Consider the following 11,342-nt stretch of genomic DNA (forward strand, 5'->3'; position numbering starts at 1 on the left):
ACCGAAAGTCACCAAATAGCACTCATTCAAATTCATGCTATTTGGATCTATTAGTAAAAGCGCTCAAATGTACATCAACAACCATTTAAACATACTAAAGTAAAGATACACGCTTATATCGCACATCGTGTGAATGAATCACTCCTGATCACAGTGTATTCAATCACACCCATGATGGTCGTAATAAGAGATGTTATCTTTATCCAAAAAGAATCAAATCAATAACAAGCATATTCAAATATGACAACTATGTCCTGCTGCCATAGTTGCACAATATCCCAGATAAAGGGTTCCATACTTCAATAACAAACATCACACTTTAAACCATCAAGGTTACATTAAACCATCATGCTATGACGATAGCTCACCCAAGCCCATCAAGGTTACTCAAATCGACCCTTATGGCCAGTGCTCTTGCATTGATTACCACTTTAAATCAAACATCAAAAACGTTTGCCAGATATCGCAATAGCAGAATCTATTGCTCTCTATCATCACTAATCCTACAAGCTAGTTGCAAATGTATAAATACTCTTCTTTTTTTTTACTCAATTCCAGGATCTTCAGTTCATTTTACACACAAATAAAATACAGTTGATTTCTATTGTATTTTACCTTTGCTTTATTTTTTTTTGTGAAATCCATTAAACCTGATTTCACTGCTTATACCATTCGAATTGAGGGATTTGATGTAAGGATAAGGTGTTAGATGGGTTGATTTGGGTGATAGGAAAATAGATCCAATTTATTATCCTGAACATGCCATGATATGGATCGTAACTGAATCCTGTTTCATGTCAAAGTTTATGATCTGATGTGATCAGTGCTTGTGTGGAATTTGAGGCTTGATAGACTAAAATTCACGGAAAAAAAAAGAATAAAAAAACAGTAATGTCAACTTGATAAAGGTATATTTTATTATCAAACTGACAGGTGTAAAGTAAACTGAAGTCTCTCTACTGGCCAGGTAGATGATCCTTCTTATATACTATAACAATGGATAAAAGTTCTATTAATTAGATTAACAAATAAGTCAACTCAGATCAACTAATGTCTAATCATGCTAAAAGACAACTCCGGCAAGCTAATCATGATTTAGCTCTGTCTGGATGAATAATTAGACTCTCATCCGAAGCACCCTGATCTATCCTTTCTATAAGGATAATTAATATCGATCTAGTAGCATGTATCCGATAGGTACAGTCTTCTTAGTCTATATTAATAGTACATATCTGAGTGTATATCGCTAAGCATACATCTTTAGCATGTATCTGGATATATGGCATGTCTATAGCATATCGTATGCATGTCTATAGCATGTCTCATATATAGTACAAGTCTGTAGCACATAAAGTATCTGTAGCTAGTATCACGGATATAAGCATGTGTCTTATAGCGTGGATCATAAAGTGCACATCTGAAGCAACAAGCTCATATTGCATTAATCTTGGTGCCTATCCAGATATGGTAAACATCCGTAGTCAATGTCGGAATACAAGTATAAGTCTATAGTGCCATCCATGTCCGTGGTGCCATCTATAGCCTATATCTTATATAGTATGAATCTTATAGTACTAGCGTATCTGAAGTCCATATCTTCTCATGATCATAGTATAAATCGATATCGTACATCTAATCCAGCGTACATACAGTTTATATCTAAATCTGGTAACTGGATGAACTGTCGGAATGCAGATCATAGTGGATGTATTCCACAGCCTAAACTGCTTGTTTCTACGCATTTGGAAATATGGTTTAGAAATGATACATCAGTACGCTCCGATTTTTAAAATGTTCGGTCAAATTCATCCTTGTGTGGTGTACACGTGCAGAAGGTCAACGGAGCTTCAATTTCTATTGTTCTGAATGATGGTCCATGGAATTCCGAAATCTATCGACCTTAAAATTACGCATTTCTTGATAGTAAACACCCCTTCAAACTTATATGAAACTTGTAGAGAATTCAAAGGAAAATACAATGGTACCCATATTAAGTCTCTGGTGTACATTGTTCACCTGATATTTGGTACGACTGTTTTTGCGATTTCTTGATTGTTTTCTAAGGATTAATCAGTATCTGTCATCAAAACATTTTGTTAAGCATTACTAAACATTCTAGACCAAAAAATTTCCTATCAAATGAGCTATCGCTTGAAGCTCTGGCATAACTTTATTATGAAATATTGACAATATTGTCTTGGCCAAAAAATCGTCGCCAGATTTTTCGCTTGCTATCACAGACAGATTTGGAGGAAAAATCCATGATGATTTTGCATGATACCCTTTTTTTGACCATATCTCGACAAATACACACTGGATTCGCACAAAACAAAGACCATTCGATAGCTCTACGTTATATCCATTATTATATAAGCGTTTTAAATACCGGATGTATCTTCCCTTTATGAATTCGTTCAAAATCTTATATTTCATGAGCTACAAACAGGGGATATTCAACTTTTTATTTATAATAATCATACCATCATATGGAGAATTGAAAAAGAAACAAAAGTTATCAAGCTTGAAGCTCTCGTTCACTTAGTAAAATCCAGCGGTATAACCCTTTGAAAATCGGTCACTTTGAACATTTTCCGTCATTACCCATTGACATCGCCCTCAATAATCCCACATACAAACATGCCCTACTCGATCAAAGTACCCTCTACAACTTTTATTACACATACATTCCACATTCATATAGTAACTTAAAAAGTCTTACTAGCAGCATCTATTCAAAATTAACCAGTTGTGAAAATCTCAAATTTCTCGGCAACTATGCCACTTTCGCAAATATAAATTGCACCATCGTTTAGAGGGCATAAAACTGCATTCCGGCCGGAACGCAAAATTCTGGAATCGGAATTTGAATGTAAAATGACCAATGAGATTAATACCCTGAATTTCTTTCTGTGGAGTCTCTTCAGTGAGTGCATGAAAGTGTTTGGGGATGGAAATGCATGCAGTTCGCAGTTAATATGTGTAATAAGCCACTGAAACATGCTTTAGAATATGAAAGTTCTTAAAGAATTGATAGGTTGGATTACGCAGGTTCATATTTTCAAGTGTTTCTATCGTTAGAGTATAATTTAGCAGTACGCGAGACATCCATCATAGCATGATGTTTCATAAACTAAAGCCATTAGTGTTGTGGTTGCCTCAGATATACGATAGCCCCTATTCCAGATCTATTATCACTAGCATTCAGTAGTGAGTATATATAACACAACCATCGCAGTTTCCGTCATCACTATATGCAAAAAAGAGAAGTAGTAGTTATAATATAACCAAAGACTATTGCTTATTTTTAGAGCAATTGCTCATGCTGGTTGTTGTTGTGGTTCTCTTGGTGTTGCATGAGCTCACGTAAATTGAGAGTAAGATCTTCCTTGTCGATGGCAGGTTCATTTTGTATATCATTGCTGTGTGATTTTGTGATCATTTCCTGAAGCATACAAAAGCCGTTACATATTGTTTAAAACAACGTCTTGCTTGGTTGTGATAACTTCCCTTCTTGAAATGGTGTTTAACGCACAATTGATTTTCCAACCAACTCAACCACTTTTTATAGCTTTTTCTATTGCAATATAATAATATACTACCGTAGAAAATAGTGCAAAATGAGGAGATGAAGAAGGAGGAAAAAAAAAAAAGAGATCTGGGCAAAAAAAAAGGTATGCTTCGCTTTCTTAAAGATTGGGAGATCAACGTTTTCACGTTTGACTGACATGATTTTGTTTTGGCCAACTTATGGGGTATTCTAGAATTTGGCAGATACCAAATCAAACCTTGGTCAAGCCGCAGATGCAAACTAAGAAATGGCTAAAATTTGTTTGACTTCGGTGCAGATAATTTATGCCATCTTAAAATCAGAAGCTAGTGCATCAGCATTAATTTGGTTGCAATACCCTAATTATTCAAGAGCCCGAGGTTCTTGGATCTTAATAGTAGTATAGAGCATAATAGGCGCATGAGGGTGCTTTCATATATGAAGATCTCTCCTGCCAAATCTGGGCTTTGTATTACAGCCGTATTCGATGCTCCTCGGCTCTATGAAATCTTGGCTTTCATGTCATTTAATGCATGCCAAGGCTTATCAAGAACTTACGTAACGAGGAAAGCCATGCAATGGATACTTATTAAATAATTTTGCTTTATTTTGCTCACTCTTAAGAGCAAGGATACATTATATGATACAAAAGAACAGAAATCAGTGCGTATTATGAAGGGGTAGGCTAAGAACTATATAAAGTGTTGATGGTGAGGAGGAAATATTATTATATGAAGATTTATGAAGAGGGATATTTGTTGCTTTTAATCAAGTTTTATATCAATGGCAACGCCTCCAGGGTTTTGAAACACTTGACCCTGCTCCAAATATTGATCTCCATTCTTTTTAAAATCCCATCGATGTCCTTCTTCAGCATAGTTTTTCCATTCCTAAATGCCAAGTTGTTGTAATTAATATACACTGTATGACAGGTTTTACGAATGTAAGCTTACCGAAAGACAAGAGCCCCAGCTGTAATCGAAGTTTGGCACATTTTCAGGACACATGCATTTACCAAAGATACCATCGTCGATGCAATGGGAAAAGTCATCGTGCTTGTAACCAATGTCGTTGAAGAAATGTACCTGACTCTTGTTCAAAAAGAGGCCTGCTGCTAAACTGTGTACAATAGCATCACCCCATCTTTCATAGAAAAAGTTGCCGGTACTATCAAGATAATCAAAGTATTTCTGATAACGATCATCTCTCCATAAATTCAGACTTGCAATCTCGAAGTTGGACCAGTAGTGACACAAATTGTAACCGCCAGAAGGGCTACCAAAAAATCGTAAGAGGGTAGTATTGAGTTCTTGTTGGTGAGCGAATTTGAGGGTATGTTCCCAAAGCGTAGGGATAGTCTCTGGAATTTCTTTGAGTGTGATCGTAAATCCATATTCCTTGTTGTTGTCCTTCATGAATTTAAAGGGATCGTAATCAAGATCGCAAAAGAAACTGACGCCTGGTTCCACACGCCTAATTTGGGAAAAAAGAATTCATTTTTAGAATACTGTGGACTGAAATATTGGATTTGATACCTTACCAGTAATAATCGTATTCGGCCAAGAGGGGGTGACGATAGAAGAAGCCAGAATTGAAGCGACACATATGACGATAAGACAATGAGCCACCATACATGATGTTACGGGCAGCATAGTCGGCGAGTTGAGCATTCATTACAGTTTCATTAACATGATCGGGTACAGACCACATACTTGAAGGTACAAGCCCGAATTTAATTTCAGCGTTTGTCATGACAGATATCGCATACTTGAATTCATCAGTGAATGGCTCATCATTCAAAAAGACATAGGGATAGTTGTATTTGCGATTAAAGCGACTAAAAGAAAAAGCAGTTAGGCATCAAACCAAGGTATATTAATCTTCAACTTACTCTTCGAATTGTCGCAATGTTCTTCTCATTGCTGCCAGCTCATTATTTCTCACTAAGACCACAATAGCAGCTTTCTCTCTTTCTTCTTGAAACAATGACTCTTCGGGCTCGGCAGTGGTATATTGATCATCTATCTCATCAATTGTTTCGGGATCCTGCTTGACTACATCTTCGTTGGATAAGGGCACTTGTGCTCCACCATTGTCGACAGCTTCTCGGTTGGTGAGGTCTGCTCTCTCGTTCACAAGTGAGCTCAAGCATGCTGTTGATGGTCTTGATACGACATATAAAGAGCCAAAGTACAATAAGCCTATTGAAACTAATGTGATGATGTAGGTAATTCCTCTTTTCATTATAGTTTAAAAGCAGGACAAAAGGAAAGAGAGAGCAAACAAACATTTGAGATGTTCGCTTTTAAACCCATTTCCTCTGTGTAAAACTTTTGCTTCAACAAATTACCCGAGAATCAACATCTATTTTGGGGTAAATCAATGGGATGTTTATCAAGACATCCATTCAATTGGAACATTATCTTACTTTGGGTCGCCGAAATTCTGTCTTGCTGCTTGGCAAAGGAATAAAAGAGGTTTCTTTTTGTCATAGCAACAGGAATCAGGCTCACTTGATAATATTTTTTTAATTGAGCAGGCTCGAAATGACTATATCCTTGGCAATATCTGAAAAGTTAAATATATTGCATGTAAATCATTTACATTGTTATTGTAGTACAGATGACTATCTACACATTTGAAATGAGATCATTACTTGATTTTTATGTCATGTTTCAGGTCAATCTCGACTTTTGGGTCATATACAGCTATAAGGTAATCAATTGTTCAGCACTGATTTGAGTGCTTCAAACTTGTTGTTGGGAGCACAATGCTATGTATAATATCTGGTATATCTTACAGTAGCGAAAATATACGGCATTTCATAAAGACGAATGAGGAAAAATTCTACTTTAGAAGACTAGAATCATAGTCAGTTCTTTTGGGCTATTCTTTTCTCGGTTACATCCAACTTTAGCGAAGAAATGTGCAGAAATCAGATATATTTTCCTTTAATTAAATGATGGCTTGTAGAGTTTTCAAAGCTGCTTATGATAATGCACATAAGCAAGCGAATATCCATTGTTTCAAAAGTGATCGACATGTCTGAACACTAATTAAGATTTTGCCAGCATTTGAGATTTTCTTGATTAAACTTCAGCGATTCTAAATATACATTTACCATCATGGTACTATCAGGCGCGCCCAGATTTTAAGAAGATCAGTGCTGTCTCCAAAAGATTGCAAATGATATCATAGCTGGTCATCATGGAAAGAGGCGAGAAAACTCATATGCAGTTGTCTATTTATTTCGTAACTGATTATACATGTCTCTAATGCTTCTTTTGCTGTTCATCTTGGCTTTAACTGCTCTAATATTCTTCAGTTCCTGGAATAATTTGATTGCAAGTGCCTTCTCCTCCTTTGTCCATGGACTTCGGTCCACATCAGGGTCCAAAAAATTATTATAGCGAGTCCTTAGTTGTGAAATTGACCTTTTACTGTCCATCTCTTGCTTAATCTTCTGAAATTCATTGATGCCATATTTTGCTACGGCTCTTGTTAAAGCTTCATCCTCTTCTTTACTAAATTCGCCTTTAAACAAGTTAGTAGCAAACCAATCAAACCTGTCAGTAGCGTACCTTTTTTCATGGTGGAAAATTCATAGGCCCATTTGTTCCTGCATTGGTCTTCACTTCGAGTACCCAACTCCTTTGCAATCAATTCCCAATTTTTTCCATGTTTCGCTACAAGACTCTTTAATTGCTCGCTTTCTTCTTTTGTCCAGCTACCTCTATTCAATGAAGGTTGTATTGAGTTTTGCCAAAATTGCTTGATCCGCGCAACTGTGCGTCGTTTCGGCAGACATTTTCGTATTTCCTCCCAATCAATCTTTTCAGGATCTGCTTCTTTTCCAAGATGTTGCTGCAATATCTTCTTTTCTTCCAATGTCCATCGGGTAGTATCATGCGTTACCGAGAAATAATGGGAGCGAATGCAAAAAGCACTTCTCCCAGGAAAGTAGTTTGTGAACACCTTCCATTTATTACCATATTTCTTGACAAGCTGCAATAATCGTTCTGTGTCTTGGTTGGACCAGGTGCGGCGTATACTGTACATCTTATGAGGGCTTGCTGTTGAGGTAGAGGTTGTGGGAAGCGTTTCTAGGGTTTCCATCAACTTTCTCCAATTGGTTTGACCATCTCTGAGCGGTAAGCTCGATGAGAACGTATGTTTTTGCTGGTGAATGCATACTTTGTTTACGGTGAATATAGATTGATTAATAAGTCTTTTGAAAATAAAGCTTGTCATTTAAAGGGTATATGAGTCTATTAAATGTCAAACAAAGCTCTTGACTAGGACTACGCTTTTATAAAGGTAAAAATGTGGATGCAAATTCGGACTGGGAATCCTAGTCCTTCAAAGCGCTCCTGGCATCTGTGATAGCATGAGCTTCAAGGCACTTGGATTAGCCAACCAAACAACGGATATTTGAAGAGAGACTCGCAAAGCAACCACTATGTTTCTCCAGCAAAATTTGATGATCGAAGCGATTAAATGTGATATTCTAAATTGCTTCAAGTGTCATTACCGTGGGCTACATTTAAAGAGCATTCTGGGACGGTTGAGTCTGATGATATTGTGCAAAAGTCATAGAATCATGCACTGTTGCCTAGCTCATGCCTCGATGCTTCTTGACCAGCAATCTCTCTCCATTATCTATATATTAGTGATTGATTCCAGAATGAGACTACATCAGAGCATTTCTTGTAATGCTGCTTGAAAGGCGATTTTACCATAGTGACATCTAGAGCAACCAATGCTTAAAAACGGGCAAATTTTGTTGTAGTTTGCTATATAATAGCAGAGCAATGTTGATATACATTGAAATTAGACGAGACAGCATAGAATGGAAAGCACACTTCAATTGACATTTAAATTATGTGAATTGACGGTGAACACTTTGATAGACCACCAAAGCTTGTAACAACATCTAGCCACATTGCATTATTCGCCAGACATGTATACTTGATGTAGCTCTTAGAGACCAACGTTGCCTTAAAATACTAGAAAATGTTAGTATATGCACGCTAAAAGCAAGCTTCTGGATCCTTTGCCGGCAGAACACCCCTTTCGGATTGTTTGTTATTCAAGATGCATGTCAACGATAACTTGATCTTTTTCTACAAATTTTTAAGCATGTACTTGGCGCTAATGATTGCTACGGTAGGATGCGAATCTTAGCATTAGTATACCGAGTGTAGATCTGTGAAGCAGGAATCAGAACAAGTAATTTGACATGGGCACAAGCGTTTGATGCAACACACGGTTGGTGTTTTTGCGCACATTGAATACCTGTTGTTTTAGTGCTTCAAGCGTCTTTTTTTTTTTCATGACTTTCTCTGCAGTAGAACAATCAGATATATATTTCTTACTAGAAAAAAAAAAAGCTTTTCCTCCTCTTTTTTACTTTTGTTTATCTTACAAACAATCAAACATGATGAACAGTTCTACAAATGGGGATGATTCTCCTTCGGCAAGCTTCCAAAAATTATGTCAAAAAATGCTGGATGGCAGCTCCAAAAATCTAACAAAGAAGAATGTGGAGGACTTTCGTGTTATACTCCATATGATTATGCACGAATGCTCTAAAGCCAATATCGAGGTGAGTCTAGTGCAGAAAGAGGCTTCATTGGAGGATTCAATATTTAATGGCATGTGTTGCATTGACAGACGGGAAAGCACTGGGTGTTTGATCACTGCCATTCTTCTGCTCATGTCGCTGCTCTGATGGACTACATCTACTCGTTGGCAAAGTCTCGTTCAGGACAAGACGAGAGAATACACATGCTATATCTGATCAACGATGTGGTGTATCACATGTAAACATTGACTCGCTCGTCTGTATTTGATCCAAGTCATTGATTCACCCATTTGCTTTAACAGCTCTAGAAAACAACTGTCTTGGATGAAGGATGCTATTCTGCCCCTGTTGACACCCCTTTTGAAGCTGGTATACGACGGTGCCACCACACCTGAACTCAGAGCTAAAGTAACCAAGGTTATAAACATTTGGTACACCAAGAAGATATTCAAATCAGATATTATTGATGCCATCCAGAGAGATGTCACAGGTCAGCCGACCCCACATCATGTCGAAAAGCCTTCAGCCATGAATGCACCTCTGCCTTCGCCACAATCACAAGCGCACCAACCACCACCTCCTTCCATGACACAACACTATCGCCCCATTTCTTCTCCAGGGCCCGCACAAGTACCCATAATCGAGAAGCCCTACTTTGAGTTGCCCGCAGGCCTAATGCTCCTATCCAAGGTTCGTATAGTTAATTTAATTAAACTTGAATCAAGTGCCCTTACATTAATTAATTTGTAAACAGCAGAGCAACTCGTACGAACCTTTGGATCCAGACGCCATTAAAGTACCCTACGCAAGACCAGTACCTACAAAAGAAATGATCGCAGCTGTAGACGACTTTTATGCTGGTCTAGAATTGTTGAATGCAGACGATGTTATCCTAAACGGTAAGCACGGCCAAAACAATAAGGATACTCAGGGTTGGGAGAAGGGCTATTTGGATGGCTACAGAGAAGCATTACTGCAACAGAAAAGAGACGAAATGGAACGTCATAAATTGGCGGGCGCTTCGAAGCACTATCATGCTCCTCCTATGGCGGGTATGAATAGAGATGCTTACAATAGACGCCATAGTCCAGGGTTCAGTAGTCGTAGTCGTAGTCGTAGTCGTAGTCGCAGTCGTAGTCGAAGTCGTAGTCCAAGTCCAAGTAGAAGACGTGGCCGTGGTCGTGGTCGTGGTAGCCGTGAGAGAAGTTATAGCTATAGTCGCAGTCGTAGCAGAAGCTATAGTCCTGATTATCATCGTCACCACAGCAGCAATAACTCCAGCAGAAGATCAAGAAGAAGTTACAGCAGAAGCCGTAGTCGATCACCTCCATCCCATTATCGTGGAAGCGGCCGCAGAGGCTCGCCACTGCCTTACCGAGGTAGAAGCCCTCCTCGAGGCAGAAGTCCAAGTGGTCGAGGCAGAAGACCTTCACCACCTCGAAGCTATCATAGCCGCCCTTATGAACATCAACGACGTTACAGCCGCAGTCCATCACCTCCGCCATCTATATCGTATCGTCAACCACCTCCACCGCCACAAGCACCCTCCTCAGTTCGTCCTAATTCATTGCACTCCTCCTCTATAAATCCTACAAACCAGTATCCACAAAGCAGAGGAGCAGGAGCAGCCATAAGCGGCGCAAGCAGTGTGGGTGGTAGATCCAATGTTGACAGTATACCGCCTGTCCTGTCTGCTGAAAACAGATACATGGGATTAGGCAGTAAAAGCTCATCATCGACAGCAGATGAATTTGATAGTTTTAGACGAAACAAGAGCCAAGCATTTAGTAATCGAGAGCCACAGCAGCTATTCACTTGCTACAAATGCAACAAGGTAAGCTGTTTCATTGCTTGGGTAACAGCTGAATCACTAATACCGTTTTATTAGACTGGTCACTTGGCCAGAGAATGTACAAGTCTATGAAGATGCATCATCCATGTAGCCAAAGTAAATCATGATTAAAAAAAAGTAGGGCTTTCCTATTTGAATACCCCCCCTTCCATTTGCTTGAAAGGTTGGACCTACCAGAATGCCATTTACACACGTCTAAACAGAACTATCAATCGAATCTAATGCGTAATTGCCAACTCGAGCTATGTGAGCAAGTCAGAAAGGCAGCACTGTCCGCACAAAATAACAGCAGCTCATCAGTGATGTATTAGCGTAACTAGTTACTCAATTTAGCCGGTTGATTTAGCACATTTATCACT

General features: G+C 38.5%; 3 protein-coding genes across 3 annotated transcripts; 1 reads left to right on the forward strand and 2 right to left on the reverse strand.

Moving 5' to 3' along the window:
* Positions 1-4,311: 4,311 nt before the first annotated feature.
* On the reverse strand, positions 4,312-5,791 carry HAP3 (transcriptional activator hap3; the record flags this gene model as incomplete). The annotated part of the gene is made up of 4 exons (XM_064821962.1): positions 4,312-4,437; positions 4,501-5,020; positions 5,088-5,384; positions 5,439-5,791. 4 exons carry the CDS (start codon positions 5,789-5,791, stop codon positions 4,312-4,314), a joined length of 1,296 nt encoding a protein of 431 aa, XP_064681648.1.
* A 997-nt stretch (positions 5,792-6,788) lies between these two features.
* ATC70_002592 (uncharacterized protein) lies at positions 6,789-7,606 on the reverse strand (the record flags this gene model as incomplete). Its single annotated transcript, XM_064821963.1, has 2 exons — positions 6,789-7,081; positions 7,129-7,606. 2 exons carry the CDS (start codon positions 7,604-7,606, stop codon positions 6,789-6,791), a joined length of 771 nt encoding a protein of 256 aa, XP_064681649.1.
* A 1,378-nt stretch (positions 7,607-8,984) lies between these two features.
* TOA1 (transcription factor IIA subunit alpha) lies at positions 8,985-11,055 on the forward strand (the record flags this gene model as incomplete). Its single annotated transcript, XM_064821964.1, has 5 exons — positions 8,985-9,152; positions 9,221-9,369; positions 9,434-9,821; positions 9,886-10,965; positions 11,020-11,055. The coding sequence occupies 5 exons, from the start codon at positions 8,985-8,987 to the stop codon at positions 11,053-11,055; spliced, it is 1,821 nt and encodes a 606-aa protein (XP_064681650.1).
* Between the last annotated feature and the right edge of the window lie 287 nt (positions 11,056-11,342).

The sequence above is a fragment of the Mucor velutinosus genome (assembly GCF_035048745.1).
Source record: "Mucor velutinosus strain NIH1002 chromosome Unknown tig00000093, whole genome shotgun sequence".
Taxonomy (NCBI): Eukaryota; Fungi; Mucoromycota; class Mucoromycetes; order Mucorales; family Mucoraceae; genus Mucor; species Mucor velutinosus.